At 32.9% G+C, this 18,192-nt stretch overlaps 1 protein-coding gene across 5 annotated transcripts in view; it reads right to left on the bottom strand.

Moving 5' to 3' along the window:
• The window catches only part of SPATA17 (spermatogenesis associated 17), a 207,680-nt gene that overhangs the window by 25,463 nt on the left and 164,025 nt on the right, over positions 1–18,192 (bottom strand). Inside the window, exon 10 of one of the 5 annotated variants that reach the window (XM_017526309.2) lies at positions 8,911–8,941. The exons of the other annotated variants lie outside the window; for them this stretch is intronic. Within the exon in view, the coding sequence (XP_017381798.1) occupies positions 8,936–8,941 (6 nt within the window). The 3' untranslated portion in view covers positions 8,911–8,935. Of the gene's footprint in view, positions 1–8,910; positions 8,942–18,192 lie in introns of those variants that run through there. 5 annotated transcript variants of the gene reach the window in all.

Here is an 18,192-nt window from a genome sequence, read left to right as displayed (position 1 = left end):
TACCACTTAAACATATATATAAGTATTCTATTGTAAGAATCATGAAAACCAAAAGAAATTTTTTAAGTCACAAAATTTAAAGTAACACATTTTTGTATTTTCTGAATATATGTTTATATATGTGCATGATATGTACATGTGTATATATCATTACGTAAGTATATAAGCACATATATTTCCTCAATTCCAAGGCAGAGCTAAATTACAATTACTATTATTATTATTATTTTTTTTTTTTTGACACATAGTCTCACTGTGTTACTCAGGATGGAGTGCAGTGATGCAATCACAGCTCACTGAAGCCTTAACCTCCCCGGCTCAAGTGATCCTCCTGGTTAAGCCTTCCAAGTAGCTGGGACTCCAGGTGCATCTCACCACACCCAGCTAATTCTTGTATTTTTTGTAGAGACGGGGTTTTGCCATGTTGCCTAGGCCCGGTCTCTAATTCCACAGCTCAAGCGATGTGCCCTCCTCAGCCTCTCAAAGTGCTGGGATTACAGGCATAAGCCACCACGCCTGGCCTAAATTACTTTTAATATGACTTTCAACTCTGACACTCTCTGATACGATGATTACCAGTAAGTCTTCCAAGTATCTGCAAAGAATTTATAAAATCTTATAAGCTGACCTACACTAGGAAAAAGTAAGATTAAAGAGCTAGTTGAGACAGTGTAATGGTTAATAGGCCAGATAGCAGTGATGAACTTTCTTTGTTTAGCTTTTAATGTATACAGAGCAATGATAAGATCAATATCCTAGGTTAGTTCTGAGGCTTAAAAGTGATAATACACCTAAAGCTCTTTCTCAATACATGTCAGTTTACCAAGAATAGTTTTAACTCTGAGATAATTTATCAATAAAAAGGAAACAACTGAAATGTGTGGAAGCTGTTGCTTATGTAGCCTGACTCCAAAGGAAGTAGCAACAGCAAAGACATCTAACAGTCTTTTGCTTATCATTTTCAAGGACATTATTTATATGAATAGAATTAAATACGTTTGTTTTATCTAGCTGTCTTACAAATTGAGACATTACTGTGCACACGGTGGGTCCCCAGTAGTTATTAACTCTTAATAACATTAAAAACAGAATGTATTAATAATTATATAGAAATTGCAGTCATGCCTGCAACATGACTGTTTCCTTTTCTTCGACAAGATTAAACCTTTAAATAAGGTTTTCCGAGTTGCACTTCAGGTTTATTGCAGAGTAACGTCACTGGAAATCTATATATATAAACTTCAAGTCCTAATGCTTCAAAATGTTTGGCTAAATGTAAAATGTGAGCATCATAAAATGATGTTGATTGATAAATGGGAGGCATCACTATTGTCCTTTCAAAATAAGCTAACATCTATATACTAATTTCACAAAAACTCTCAGTGAAATTTTAGTCACCTAATCACCAACTATGGTTCTTCTATGTTGTATTATACATACATTTGAAAAAAAATGATGTATATATAGATATGCTTTATTGCTACCTTTAGCAAGATTGAAACAGTGTATCAAATTTTATTTTGGTGGTGCTTTTATTAGCTTTCTACCACTTGATCAGCTGATATCACTAATAATAAATTTTTTTTTTTTTATAAACTAGAGTTTGTAAGTCCTGTCCCGAGACTGTAATATTTCAAAAAACAGTCTAAGCTTTAGGGAAAAAACCAATTACAGAAACAGCATTAAAAATGCCAAGCACCGGGCAGAAGCAATTCTGGATCAGTTTAAAAAAGTGATTGATGAAACTCTAATCCAAGCTGAAGGAACAGTTTCACGACAAGCTGTGACCATTCCACACACTTCATTAGCTGCCATAATTAGCCTGGTGTTTCAATTTGTTAGAACTGGTGGGGACAATTTTCCTCAGAATGCAAACATCAAAAAATAGGGTCCCTCAGACTTCAGAAGAGGCTGATGAGAGGCTTTTCTAGTCTCTGTTAACTAAAAGATTAATTATTGCTGATGGGAGGCTGTGCTGTGATTGTCACTCTGTCTATGTGCATTACTTTTAGCATTAGAAGAAAGATATGGTTGACATTGCACTACTCAATCAAGCCGCTTCACATTAGAGCACAAAGTCGCTTTTAATATTCAGGGTATTTTTGATTGATTTTTCTCCCTGTTTCTAGGTCCAAGAGTCATACCTATTTATTTATATTAGAATTTTTAAGTAGCCTCTAAAATACTGAGAAGCTTGGTTAATGTACTTTGCCCCAAGTTAGAGCTTTCTTCTTACTGTATGTCAGCAAAACAGTGATTTCATATATTTCTATGACTGTATAATGATTTCTTTCATCTATGTTTGTAAACCTTCTAAGACTACAAATGTTTGAACCAACCTAGAAAGCAACATCAATTTTACCAATATTTAGAAATATAGAACTATAACCTTATCTCACAATTAAGGGAATTTTCCTTGATTTTTTTTTCACAATGTAAATTCATAAAATCTAATCAAAAGGAGGAAGGGACTTCTACTTAATTTCCTTAGAACAAAAGTGACTTCTTTTTGTCTTTGGGCCATAGGCAAAACTAATCCAAAATAGATAGTATAGATCTATAATAACTTGACTTAAAATGTCACCAACGCCTTAATTTTTAATCCACTTGGATTTACTATTATTTGTCTTCATTAAAATATTTTTAAAAGAAAAACTTCCACTTTATATATGTTGATGTATCATTTCTTTAATGGACCTAAAATGAACAGACTGGAAAGAGAATTTAGTGAGATGTTGAAGGCACAGACATGGCTGAAGAAACTCGTGGTATTTTCAAGTTCTCTACAACACTGGAGTGCAGAAGTCTTCAAGTGAAAAAACATAACATCAGAGAAAAATGCTTTCCTGAATATCCAGAGGGAAATTTTGCACAGATTCTGCTAAAATCGAGTCCCTTCTATCTCCCAAAATTGGGCAAATATATCATTTAGAGCAGTGCTGTCTAACAGAAATGTAATGTGGACCGAAAATGAATTTTTTTTCTAGTAGCCACATTAAAACTAGTAACAAGAAGCAGAGAAAATTAATTGTATGCTAACAAAATATTTTAAACCAAGATAACTATAATATTAGGGTAACATGCCACTAATGCAAAAATATTAATATGTTACTTTTTAAACTAAGATTTCAAAATCCAATGTGTGTTTTTACTTACAGCACACCTCAATTCAGAGAACTCAACATTTCAAGTGCTCAATAGCTTTATGACTGTTATATTCAACCACACAGAATGTGTTTAGAAAATGTGGCGCTTTCTTTCTCAGGGAGCAGCTGTCTGCTATTTAGTGAACAGAGCAATTCTGGAATTCTATGGAGTTACATACTCAACAAATGGGACAAAGAGAAATAAAAGTACTTCTTTCTTAATAAATGTACCCTGAAGAAATGCATATAGATTATAAGCATCCCCAAACTCAGGGAGGATAATGTAAGACTTAAGAAAGAAACAGGCCTAAAAGGGAAAATGCAGATGGTAAAGGACCATGCACACCACTGAGACTGAGCATAGCTACACACAGGCCCAGAAAGATAGCGCCAATTCCCAGGGCAAAAACGTATGGTTAAAAAAAGACCATTTTCCTTAACTTTCATCGGAGTGAGAAATTCATCCAACATGCACCGGTATGGTTTCATGGGTTTCCATTCTGAAATGGAAAAGCTCTCACTATTTTCAAATCTGTTAGTAAACAGCTATTAACTCAAGCACCATCCCCAAATTTCCCCACAGTGGAGCAATTAAAGAGTTAATATCTACCCCAGCAGGAAACCCCAGGATTACTATCCATTCTGATTGTTTAGTATTTGTGCATTATATTAGGCAAATATTTTAAATATGACTTGTGCCTATAATACACACATAATTAGCTGGGCATATTGACCACAGTAAATTATGTAGTAAATTTGTGGCTAATTTAACCATGTTATTGTTTTTAAACTTATCAATTTGCTTCTTCCCCAAATCTCAAGAAACATACTGAGAACCAAAATATCTAGATTTCGTAGCTCTGAAGAGTCACGCGGAAGACATACAGAAACTAGTCACATTTGAGTCTGCCAAGCTATTTGTTACCCAAAAAAATATTACAGGGATTATTTCTATTTGGGTATTGCACTGTGAGGAAGGCTTTACTCCCACAATTCTACATCTCTACTTTTAAATCTTTAATTTTTTAAACAGTAGAACATATATCCAAAGTAACTCTTGTGGTTCACACATAATTTTCAAAATTATTGTTGAAACATTCATCTTAGTATTGTTAAATACAGAGAGAGAATCTTGAGGCTTAAATTATAAAATAGTAAAATAACTTCTTGAGTGGTAAAAGTTGCATCATTAGAAACAACATAAATACTGCTGGAGCACTTCTGTCCTTTGTAAAAATACTTCGGAGGTCATAGCTTTTTGTCACAAAATATGGATGGTGCTGAGAAGGCTGGAAATTAACCCAAATTTTGATTTGCCCCATCCAAAGACCTTTGCTTGGAAACATCTCATAGTACAAACAAAAGAAGCCATAGACCACTGAGGAGAAATCATGTGGCATCAAAATAAATGCTGGAGTTGATTTGTCACTTGGAAGAGAAAAATACAATAGACACAGTACTTTTCCTTCCAAATAGTTGATGTTCTGTAGCATGTCATAGAGTAAACGACAGAGTTAACATTTTCCTTCAGCCTGCTTCAGGATGTATCTGAGAGCAACCAATTCACAGATTTGGTCTGTTCCTACTGACATCATGATAGATCAATTCTTAATTTTGTGAGCTCCTTTTGGAAACTATATGGGCTGTTTTCTTATCTTCAAAATGATTAAAAGTTATTTTGTTGAGCATAACTTCAATTGGAAGAAAAATCTTGAAGCTTTATATCCGAGTAAAGTATCTGCAACCTTGGAAACATATTTGGTTTTGCTGTTTGGTGAAAAAAGTTTCACATGTATTTTGACCATTTTATAACTGCCAGACAGACTCTTCCTGCTCACTGCACAAAGACCACAGCATTGCAGCAAAGAGAGTTTAGTTCACTCAAGGCCAGCCATGTGAAATGGGAGGCAAAGTTAGTACTTCGCCTCCTTGAAGCCTCCTAGGTTAGCATTTTTCAAATGTAGTTTAGGGGTGGCTAGGCAATGGGTGCTCGCTGATGATTGGATGGGGGTACGATCATAGGGGTGTGTGAAACGATCCTCCAGTGAGCTGAATCACTTTGGGTGGGGAAACAGAAGAGGTTGGAGCCACTGGTCAGCGGGTCCAGGTGGAGCCATGGGTTGTCAGACACACAAAAAACTTGATATCTCAAAAGGCCAGTCATAGGTTCTAAGATAGTGACATCTACAGAAGTAATTGGAGAAGTTGCATATTTTGTCACCTCTGGAGTAATAGTTGGCAATCATTGATGTGTACACCTTAACAGAATTCAGGCTCCTCTCCTGCTCCTAGCTTGGTAGTCTCCCATTAGCTTTACAAAGTCAGTTGAGTTATGGAGAAGGTCTATTATCATTTATCAGGACAACATGATGAGAAGAGTTCATTCATGGACTGAATTACTTAGAAAATGTTATTGTTATTCAATGCATTTTGATTATTCAGTGCACTAGGGTCACATTATACATGGTGCTAAAAATTCACAAATCCTTTTGAACAACTCTTATTCTAAAAAATAAGATTAGAGAAAGATAAATGTGCCAACTAATTCTGAAGAAAGTCCTTTGTAGGCTAAAGAGCAAAATGAAAATTGGTTAATTTCTGTATAAGCAAAAATCTCTGAACATCCTATTGAAGTTCACCTCAGTTTCAAGGTCCCTAAAATGATACATGGATTTAAAACTTTCAGCTGTCACAGACTACATCAACAATGCAGACCCCCAAACACATAAAAGCAATGACTTAGGTACAAAGGAAATGAAATGACATGAGTTCAACCAAGAGATTTCTTGGAAAATGCATACAGTCATGTGCTGCTTAACAACAGGGATACATTCTGAGAAATTTGTCATTAGGCAATTTACTCATTATGTGAACATCACAGAGTAAAGCTGGATGGTATCGCCTACTATACACCTAGGCTATATGGTATAGCCTATTTCTCCTAAGCTCTATGCCTGTATGGCACGTTACTGTACCGAATACTGTAGATAACTGTAACACTATGATAAGTATGTATCTAAAAACATATCTAAACATAGAAAAGGTACAATAAAAATACAGTGTGAAAGATAAAAAGTGGTACACTTGTATAGGGCAAAACTATGAATGCAGCTTTCAGGACTGGAAGTTGCTCTGGGTGAATCCGTGAGTGAGTGGGGAGCGAATGTGAAGGCCTAGGACATTGCTGTAGACTTTATAAACACTGTACACTTAGACAACACTAAATTTATGAAAAATATTTCTTTCTTTAATATTATAATAAACTAGCCTTAGCTTACTGTAACTTTTTTACTTTATACTTTTTTGATTTTTTAAATTTTTCATTTTTTTCTACTAACACTTAGCTTAAAACATGAACACACTATACAGCTGTACAAAAACATTTTTCTTTGTATCCTTATTCTATGTATTTTTTTTTTAACTTTTAAAAATTTTTGTTAAAAATGAAGACAGAAATACACGCATTAGCCTAGGCCTACACAGGGTGAGGATCATCCGTGTCGCTGTCTTCCACCTCCATGCCTTGTACCACTCGACGGTCTCCTGGGGCAATGACACACGTGGGGCTGTCATCTCCTAAGATAATAATGCCTTCTGGAATACCTCCTCAAGGACCTGCCTGAGGCTGTTTTACAGTTAAGTTTCTTTCTAAATAGAATAAATACACTCTAAAATAACAATAAAAATGATAGTATAGCAAATATGTAACCCAATAAGTCATTTATTATCATTATCAAGTATTATGTATTGTACGTAATCATATGTGCTATACTTTCATACAGACTGGTAAAGCAATAGGTTCATTTACACCAGCATCACCCCAAATGTGTGAGTAATGCATTGTGATACGACATCACTACGTGTTAGAAATGTTTAAGCTTCCTTACTGCAGTCTATTGCTGAAATGTCGTTATGCGGCATGTGACAATATTCCTTTAGCCTCTGCTCTCTCATAAAGCAAGTTATTGGAGTTCTAATTCCATTTGGCACTACATACCTAGATGAATGATTATTTTTAGCACTTGATGCCATTAGAGCAAAAACACTGAAATAAAATTAATGTTAAAGATAAATGCATTGTTATACAAAATGACTACTACAACATTTCAACTTGTTATTCAACTGAAATAATAGGAGTGTTCTCATTAAATTTTACTTAAAAAAAATTTCATTTCTTTACTTGCAAAATTTGAGTTCTCTAGAAGGTCAGATGTCAAAAAGGTATCTAATTATTAATTTGACATTTTTAAGATTTCTGAAGAAAACAGCAGTTTCCTGAAATAAACTGAAAAACCACTTTGCCACTCCGTATATTAAATCAAACTTCCCATATAAAATAAGTACAAGAAGTAAAGTAGGCAAAACGATTTACAACAAAGGGAAATGAAACCAAATGGTTAAGTGAAGGAAGGTCGTGACTTGACTTATACTAGTGATCTGATGTGTCCATATAGGTGGGCAAGCATTGAACACAGAAGCCCAAGCCCATAGGCATGCATGTAATATCTGATTTATCTGACTTACGTCACTCTTATTAACGCTATCCCTCCTTAGAGAATATAATTACAGTGTAGAGAATCATTTTTATGTGTAAGTTTCAATATGAGAGAGATGATTCTTCAATTACTTCCTCTCTAGTCCATGACAACTTTATTGAATGTGGGTGTGCATTTATAGTTGTGCATGAAAAGACTAGCAAGCTCTATGGAACAAAGGCAGACAATATGTATAGCAGATATACTTTTAATGAGTTCTGAAGGTAACTAGCTTTTTGATTCTGTCTTTTAAAAACCAAAACCAAGCATACTGTCATCTCTCATGAGGTCATGATATATAATAATGATGGAAATGATTACTAAAAAAATATATATTGAAAAATCGGGCAACTGAAAGTGTCTGTCTTTGCTTTGGAATAATAGACTTTTCTGAAGCAGTGTGTTGTAAGTACTCAAAGGCAGAAAGAAGCTTTCTTGAAAGTAAACTTTTTCTTTGAAGCAGGATCTCACTCTGTTACACAGGCTGAAATGCAGTGGTACAGTCCCAGCTCACTGCAGCCTTGACCTCCACAGGATCAGGTGTTCCTCCCACATCAGCCTCTCAAGTAGCTGGGACTACAGGCACACACCACTATGGCCAGCTGATTTTTCTATTTTTTGTAGAGACAGAGTTTTGCAATGTTGCCAGGCTAGTCTCAAACTCCAGGGCTCAAGTGGTCCACCCACCTCAACCCACAAAAGTGCTGGAATTACAGCATGAGCAGCCATGTCCAGCCAAAAGTAAACTTAATTTTTATATGAGAATGTCATAAAAAGTCAATGCTTAAAGCTGCCGTTGATTATTTTAATGCTACTAAGCCCAACTTTATATTAATATGGTAGCTTCATTCTGTGATTTTCATCATAGAACACCAAATGCTTAACATCTGATACCTGAAAATCTCCCAATCTGACAAATTCATGTAACTTCAGATCCATTTTTGTTGTTATAGATCAGTAAGATGACAGTTGGAAAGTTAAAGCATGTGAAATTTTATGTCATGTTTTGGGATTAAAAAAATGTGTTAGTTGTGAATGTATCTAATACATTACATCATTTCTGGTACATTTTTAGAGTTTTTACTGTACTTTGATGTTAGTTATGAATTTATCTAATATATTCTATTATTATTTTCTGGTATGTTTTTACTGTACTTTGAATTTCAGGTAACACTAGCCACGAACATGGAAACTTACTTTATAAACTAAGCATACATCTTATATGTGGTATTTTGTACGTCTTTAATTATGCTATTAGAACTGGAAAGTAGATAAGGATTTTCAGATTAAATTGCTTCTACGCTTTGGACATTATGTATATTAGATGTCAAAACTAAAATGACAGATGATTTCTAAGTGCAATTGTCAAAACAATATCCAGCGTCTCAAAAAACATAAAGTAAATGAAGCTTCAGATTCAAAGAGGTACAATTTTAAATCCTATGTATTTCTTTTAAAAACACTATTTTCAAGAAAATGTTAACCATTTTAAATGGTTTATAGGATTCAATCATGGTAAATTTCTATGGAACATGTTGACAAATAAAATAGCAATATTTCTAAAAGTAATACACAGATGACATAAAAGTGAAGGAAACAAGTATATGGTAAATGCTAATTGTTCTTCATTACTGCTGTAATAAATGCCATCCTGATCTACAGCTTTAGATGGGTGAGCTACAAAGAAATTTGGACAGACATGTTTCCAGTCTTCTAATGGCAAATCATTAGATTTATACACAAACAAATGCAGAAGAAGTTATATAATAAAATAATTAAAATACTGAATAAATGTACATCAATTATATTTTATTTACCACAAGAAAATGCATTTTTGGAGTAGGCCTTTTTATATAGGGATTTGATCTTTTAAATACTAATTAAACTTGCTAGTCATATACAGCTTGAATGAGATGTAGTTAGGAGAGGATTTCCTGAGGAAGGAGACAGAAAAAATGAGTATGCCTCCCTAGTATTTGGCATAAATTGACCAACTGTGTGGAGGCAAGGAATTTAGAAGAGACCAGGTGTCAGCGAGGAGACGAAGAGTTCTATATTGAACATATTAAGGGTGAACATCTCTGGGATAAGCAAAGAAAACAGCTGAAAGAGTAATACGGCAGCATTCTTTTCTCTAATGCTGCTTACGGGCAAGTTACATGATTAAATGAAGAAGGTAGGGAAAGTAAGACATTTACAACACATCAGACAAATGACAGTGCATTGCTAGTTAGACAGCCTAATAACTACCATCTAATTTTCTCTTTAGAATCCATTTATTCTTCAAAGCCCTAGATCAGCAGCAAGGGACCACATTTTCTAACTGAGGAATTACAGAAGAGGAAAATTAGATTTTATTAAATACTCCAATTGTTGTGAGCAAACCCTTTACAAATAGCTCATGGAATAGATTTAATAAGAAAGTAAGGTTAACATTTGTATCCTTAAAACCAATAGTGTAAACTATTTTCACTACTTTTATATGTTTATAATATTTAATTAACATTCTTAAAGTCATGTGCTGCCCAAACTATCAAATTATCACTTCCTAGTCATCTGGTAATTCACATTTGTTAACTTTTTAACTTGTAAACAGATTTAATTTTTTCTCTAATAGCTTAACCTTACAAGAGTCACTTAAACAGCAACTTGTAAATTAATTCAGAGTTAATAACACCATTATCAATCTGGCACTTAGATGACAGATGTTACAAACAGCAGCATTCTCCAATCAGCCTGGAAGTACGGCTTCCAGGCTCTTCTAAGAATAAATATGAATGCTTAGTTAAATACTTCCATGAAGAACTTGTTTAGGAGAAAATACATCCTATTTAGGCAGAATTTAGAAAATAATCAGTTAATTATATTAAAATAAAATAAATCTGTGAGAATAATTTATGCACTGGAACACTTCCTTCAAGTGAATTCTTAAGCAGGAAGCCCAGGATGTAACACAGATGAATGAGCCCTGTTTGAGTCCAGGAGATGTTCAGTACTGGGCTCAGAACGTTGAGTGCTCACTGAGCACATTACGTAAAGTGATATGAAGTGATCAAGTGATGCAAAATTTTAAAAAGAATTCAACTGTAATTTTTATGGTCTATATACTCTTGCCTTCCTTTGCCTTTTTGTAGGAGCTTAAAAAAATTTTAAGCACCAACTTGGGGCTCTACCAAAAATAATTTCAAAGAGTTGCTTGTTATATAATCTGACATAAAATCGGATGGAAGATACAAAGTGATATGAGATGAATCTATAAAGTCACATCTGACTTGCAAGTAAGCTTTCACATATTTGTCTTAGGAGTAATAAAAGTTGGATGTTTTATAGATTTAAATATCAATATTTAATTTTTTGAATAAATTTTATTGTGTATATTTGAGGTTTACAACATTATTTTATAGGATATATATAGATAGTAAAATGTTTACTATAGTGAAGTAGATTAATATATCTCTCATCTGACAGTTATTTTTTCATTATTGTGACAAGAGCAGCTAAAATCTACTTATTTAAGAACACTCCCTAATATAATTTTATTAACTTTATCCCTAATGCTGTTCATTAGCTCTCTGGACTTTCATCCTGTATATCTGCTATTTTGTATCTTTCAACCTACATTTCCCCATTCCCTCTCACCACCCCAACCCCCTCCCCATGTCCATGGTAACCATTTTCTTTCATGCTCTATCTCTGTGTATTTGAGCTCCTTTAAAAAAAATAAAACTATATATATATTTCACATAAGTGAGTAAATGCAGTATTTTCTCTTTTTTTTAATTTTTATTTTGTTTTGTTTTGAGAAGGAGTCTCGTTCTGTCCCCCAGGCTGGAGTGCAATGGAGCGATCTTGGCTCACTGCAACCTCCGCCCGCTGAGTTCAAGTGATTCTCCTGTCTCAGCCTCCCAAGTAGTTGGGATTACAGGCATGTGCCACCATACTTGGCTAATTTTTGTATTTTTAATAGAGACACGGTTTCACCATCTTGGCCAGGCTGGTTTCAAACTCTTGACCTCAGATGATCCACCCACCTCAGCCTCCCAAAGTGCTGGATTACAGGCATAGGCCACTATGCCCAGCCAAATGCAGTATTTTCTTTCTGTGTCTGGCTTAGCATGTCCTTCAGGTCCATCTATGTTGTGGCAAATGGCAGGATCTTTTTCTTTTTTAAAGCTTTTAAAGATAATAATTCATTTCTCACATTTTCTTTATCCATTCATCCTTCGATGAACATTTAGGTTGTTTCCATATCTTGGCTATTGTGAATAATGCTGTAATGAATGTGGAAGTGCAGATACCTTTACAATGTGGTAATTTCATTTCCTTTGAGTATATAAACAGAAGAGAGATTGCTGGGTTATATGGTACTTCTATTTTTAATGTACTTAGGAATCTCTGTATCGTTTTCCATAATGGTTGTCCAATCAACATCCCATTAACAGTGTACTAGGGTTCCCTTTTTTCTACACCCTCACCAATATTTGTTATCTCTTACCTTTTTCAGAACAGCCATCCTTACAAATGTGAGGTGATATCTTAGTGATTTTAATTTGCATTTTACTGATGATTAGTAATGTTGAGCATATTTTAATGTACCTGTTGGCAGTTTTATATTTTCTTTAGAGAAATGTTTGTTCATGTTCTTTACTCACTTTTTAATTGGCTTCTTTGTGTTTCTCGTTGTTGAGTTGTAAACGTTCTTTATAAAATTTGGATATTGGCCCTTATTATGTAAGTGGTTTGCAATTATTTTCCCAGTTTTTAGGTTGCCTTTTCATGTGGTTGATTGTTTCCTTTGCTGTGAAGAAGCTTTTTGATTTAGATTGGGTTTAGTTTGAAGCTTTTTAGTCCCATTTTATTTGTTTTTGTTTTTTGTAGTCTGAGTTTTTGTGTGATATCCAAAAAATTCCAAGGACAATATCAAAGAAGTTTCACCTATACTCTCTTCTAGTATTTTTATGAATTCAGGTGTTATGTTTAGGTCTGTTATCCATTTTAAGTTGATTTTTACGTATAGTATAAAATAGGGTCCAATTTCATTCTTTTGCATTTGGAAGTCCAGTTTCCCAGCAACATTTGTTGAAGAGACTATCAGTTCTCCACTGTGTCCTCTTGGTGTCCTTGTCAAAAATTAGTTGACCATATGTTTCAATTTATTTCTTGGTTCTCTATTTTGTTACATTGATCTATGTTTCTGTTTTTATGCTAGTACTATACTGTTTTGATGGCTATAGTTTTGAAATATAACTTTAAATCAGAAAGTATGATGTCTCCAACATTGTTTTTCTTCATATTGCCTTGACTATTCAGTTTTTTTGTGTGGTTCCATACACATTTTAGGATTTATTTTTCTCTTTATGTAATGGCATTATAATTTTTTTAAGTTCCAAGGTACACGTGCAGGATGTGCAGGTTTGTTACATAGGTAAACGTACGCCCTGTGGTCTGCTGCACCTATCAATCCATCACCCAGGTATTAAGCCTAGCATGCATTAGCTCTTTTCCCTAACACTCTCCCTTCTGCCCACTCTCTCCTGGCAGGCCCCAGTGTGTATTGTTCCCCTCACCATGTCCATGTGTTCTATTGTTCAGCTCCCACTTACAAGTGAGAACATGTGGTGTTTGGTTTTCTGTTCCTGCATTAGTTTGCTGAGGATAATGGCTTCCAGCTTCATCTATGTCCCTGCAAAGGACATGATCTCATTCCTTTCTATGGCTGCATAGTATTCCATGGTGTATATGCACCACATTTTCTTTATCCAGTCTATAACTGATGGGCATTTGAGTTGATTCCATGTCTTTGCTATTGTGAATAGTGCTGCAATGAACAGACACATGCATGTATCTTTATAATAGAATGATTTATATTCCTTTGGGCATATGCCCAACAATGATATTGCTGAGTCAAATGATGTTTCCTGTTCTAAGTCTTGGATGAATCGCCACACTGTCTTCCATAATGGTTGAACTAATTTACATTCCCACAAGCAGTGTAAAAGCATTCCTATTTCTCTGCAGGCATTATAATTTCAATAAAAATTGTGTTAAATGTGTATATTGCTTTGGGTAATGTGGACATTTTAACAATATTAATTCTCCATGCATAAATATAGGATACCTTTTCAGTTATTTGTTTCTTCTTCAATTTTTTCTATTAACATTTTATAGTTTTAGTGAAAATATTTAATTTTTATATTAAACCATAAACTCTATAGTATAGAAAATGCATTTATATTAATAAAGGGCAAATTAATCTTTTAACAATCAGTTTTTCCAAATGATTCTTATTCTAATACACCATGAAAATGGAGCTAATAATGTATAAATATTAAATAAGATATACAGAGCTTTAGAGATTTAGAATATCACTATAAATAAAATAATAGAATAGAAAAAGAAATAAAAAATATAATTAAATATAATAAAAGCTAAAATATATGCTGTTTACCATGTTGAGTATTTCCCTAAGTGATTTATATAGTTCTCCAATTCCATCATCAGAACAACATGGTAAGAATAGTAAAATATTTTCCCCTTTACAGAAATGAGAAAACTGAGGTACAGGGAATTTAAATAACTTGCTTAAAATTACGCACCTATCTGGAATTTGAACCATGAAATCTCACTTCAGAATACATTCTCATAATTATTATGTTTTGATACCTTGTGTTTCATATGTAGTGATTTTAATGACTGTTTTGAAATTGACTATTGGGTTGATAAGCTAAATCTTTCTCTAATTGGTCAAACATCATATTTAGAAGTTATTTATAAATAATGTTATATGTCCATAAAAATGCCAACTCTCACTATGACTATTTAAAATCATTCTGGATATGTCAGTTAATGGAATTAACCAAAACACTAAAATAGAATATAAATGTCAGAAATAAAGAAACAACATTCTCATGAGTTTCAGATAATTACATACCTGGAAACCCCAAGAAAATCAACAGATAAGTAATTAGACCTGTTAAAAATATTCAAGAATCTTTACAGTATTTGTTCTAGACTAAATTGTGTCCTACCCAAATTCATGTAATAAAGCTGTAACCTCCAATGTGACTATATTTGGTCCTATAAAGAGATAATAATGGTTAAGTGAGGCCATAATGGTGGGACTTTAAGTTGATAGGGCTGTTACCTTAATAAGAAGAGGAAGCAACACCAGAGATGTTTCTGTCTCCATTTGTACATAGAAAAGAGGCCATGTGAGGACACAGGTCAGAAGGCTTCATCTACAAGTCAGGGAAGAGAGGCCTCACCAGAAACCAACCCTGAGCTTGGAGTTATAGCCTGCATAATTGTGGTACAATAGATGTCATGTTTAAGCCACCCATGTGTAGTATATCGTTATGCAGCATAATAGCAGACTCATATAGTAACAAGAACATATATAAATAATGAAAGATACTATATAGCAAGAGCCACCTAGAAAATAAATAAGAAAAGAACTTTCCCACAATAACAATAAAATATAAATTACTTAGGAATAAACCTAACAACAAATGTGTAGAATCTATGTGAAGAAGACTACAGTTTTTATTGAGAAACATAGCATATTCTTGGAAAACAAAGCTCAATTCATTAAAATCAAGGAAATGTTACTTCAGTCATTAATTTCATACCGATGTGATTGGTTAAACTTTTGGGTAAATAATAAATGTTAGAAAGAATGTAGACTGTATCCCTGCTGTAGACTAAATATGTACTTTGGAAAATGAATATGAAACAAATTTAAAGATATAAATATCCTGCAATCCAATAATACTTTTCTTTCGTATTGAACCAGAAGACATGTAACATAACAGATACATATGTTATATAATTACATATAACTAATATAACATTCATATTAGCGTGATTTATTACAATAAAAGGCGGATTACCAAACCAGGTTAATCTTTAGTAAAATTGACAAATTCTGGCAAATTCATGTGTAGAATATTTTGAGTGAAAAAGAATGAAATGCAGCTACACACAGTGAGTGTGCTGTATAAAAAGTTTAAAAAAAACAAAAAAATGACATGGTTAAGATTTACACATTCATATAAATACATTTACATGTATATTACTTGTTTTGTATGTTTTAGAAACTTTAATATATTTGTATTCATATAAATTTGTATATATTTGTATTTGTATTCATACATTTGTATTTGTATCAATACAAATACAAATACATTAAAAGTTACTGAAATATATGAGCCAAACTATTATTTAGGAATAAAAACATATGCAATAAAAGTATAGAGAAAAGCAAATAAATCTTTTAAAAAATTGAGGATAGTGGCTGTCTCTAATTAAGAACAGAAAAGATAGAATCGATAAGAATGCCAAAAGACTTCAGAAGAATAAAACTGTTCTTTTTCTAAACTGATGGAGAATTTACTGTATAATTATTTTTTATAAGTAATATTCTGATATTCTATGCCTACTTGACACATAATGAAGACAATTTTAAATATATATATATATAAAATACACAAAACTGTGAACATAATATATAAAAGAACAGAGCTAATCAATATAAAATAAAGGAAATTCAACAAAAATCCAGAAGCAAATAAAATAGTAACTAAGTGAAATCAATAATAAAATTAATAGACTTGCTAATCCTGGGGAAATAACAGAATAAATGGTACCAAGAAAACTCAGTAGCTATTTGGAAAATAGTAGCAGTAAGTCCTTACTGATCAATAATTACCTTGACTACAAATGGATAAAATTCTCCAGTTAAAAGACCACAGAGTGGCTGAATGGATTTTAAAGAAGAGGCCCAACTACATGCTGCCTATAAAAGACTTACTTGACCTGTAAGGAAACAAACTAAAAGTGAAGGCATGGAAAAAGTTAATCCATGAAAATAGAAATCCAAAGAAAATAGGAGTATATTTATACTTGTATCAGATAAAATAGTAAAAAGAGACAAGTTAATTACAGAATGATAAAGGGCTAATTCAGCAAAAGGAAATAACAATTAAAAATATATATGTACCAAACAACAGAGCACTTAAGTAAATATATAAAGCAAATATTAAAAGATCTAAAGGGAGAGATACACTGCAATACAATAATAGCAGGCAACTTCAACACCCCATTTGCAGCAATGAACACATCGTCTAGGCAGAAAAATCAACTAAGAAATAATGGATTTAAACTGCACTCTAGACCAAATGCATACATGACCTTGAGAAGAAATGAAGAGATTCCTTGGAAGAAAGAATTGACAAGGAAGTACAAATCCAGTGAGGGTAGTGGTCAGCATTTGCCTCATGGTATATTCTTTTCCAGAGTCCTGAGTCTTGGTGTAACCTGCCATATGTTAAAAAAATAGACACTTACAACTAGAGCAGAGTGAAAAATTAAACTGGAGAACCCTATATAAAACTGAAACTCCTAAAAAATAACATTCTCAGTAGGTGAACTAGAAAAAGACTTTAATAGGGAGAATTTAAGCATATCTGCCTATCCCATTCTTAGTTCTGGACTGAGTAAAGAGCAAGAAAAAAGTCTTTCCTGAGAGTTCCTAACCATTAACTTGTACTCAAGTAGGTTTGGACCCTGATTAATATAACCAGGTGAAAATATCAGATCAAAACTTAGTTTTCTATGTTCCTAGGTGGGAAATGCCACAAAGCACTTAGCAAAACCAAACAAAAAACTTCTCTGAAAAAATGCACTTTAAATCAGGTTTCAAAAAATTCCCACATATAAAGTTCTGATGAACAAAAACTCACAATCAAACATTTTAAGACAAAAAATAATAAAAACAAACAAAAACTTAAAAATAACAAAAATAAGGGAATAGGTTAAAATCAGTTATGCATGAGAGTTGATGGAAAAACTTCAAAATTAGATAAATAAATATTTGGGATTATTGCTAGTGAATATGAAGTGTCATATATTTAAAGAAAAAGGGAATTAAAAGTATGAAAACTAAAGACTATCAACTGATCAGGCTGACTTGAAAAAGAATGAGGTAGAACTTTCATATATTTATAAAAAATAGAAAACAGAAACCTCATATGTTAAAAAACAGTATAAACAACTGAATTTTTAAAAAGGGAAATAGTTCTAATAAAAGTATACAAAAATCAGCAAAAAGAGACAAATAAATGAGAAAATATTAAATATTTATTTTTTATCTATATATAGATATGTATCATATCAATATATATCATATATATATATATATATGATATGGCTAATTCCAGGAAACATTAAGGGAAGAGCATTATTTGAAGATATAGTGGCTAAGATTCTTCCAATTTGGTGAAAGACACCACAGATTAAGAAATCCAAGGAATCCTAGGCAGGATAAATAAAAAGGAAATCTACACCTAGATGAAGTGTTCACATATGTAAATAGAAAAATAATAAGAAAAAGATGAACTCATGAACAGAAATATGAGCAAAAGATATAAATCATGTAATTTACAAAAAAGCAAGTGGTCAATAAATGTCTAAAAAGATTTTTAGCATAAATTGTTATCAAAACAATACAAGTT

The sequence above is a fragment of the Cebus imitator genome, unplaced genomic scaffold, assembly GCF_001604975.1.
Source record: "Cebus imitator isolate Cc_AM_T3 unplaced genomic scaffold, Cebus_imitator-1.0 Scaffold42, whole genome shotgun sequence".
Lineage (NCBI taxonomy): Eukaryota > Metazoa > Chordata > Mammalia > Primates > Cebidae > Cebus > Cebus imitator.
The sequence above is the reverse complement of the archived record's forward strand: the minus strand, read 5'-3'. Positions and strand labels throughout refer to the sequence as shown.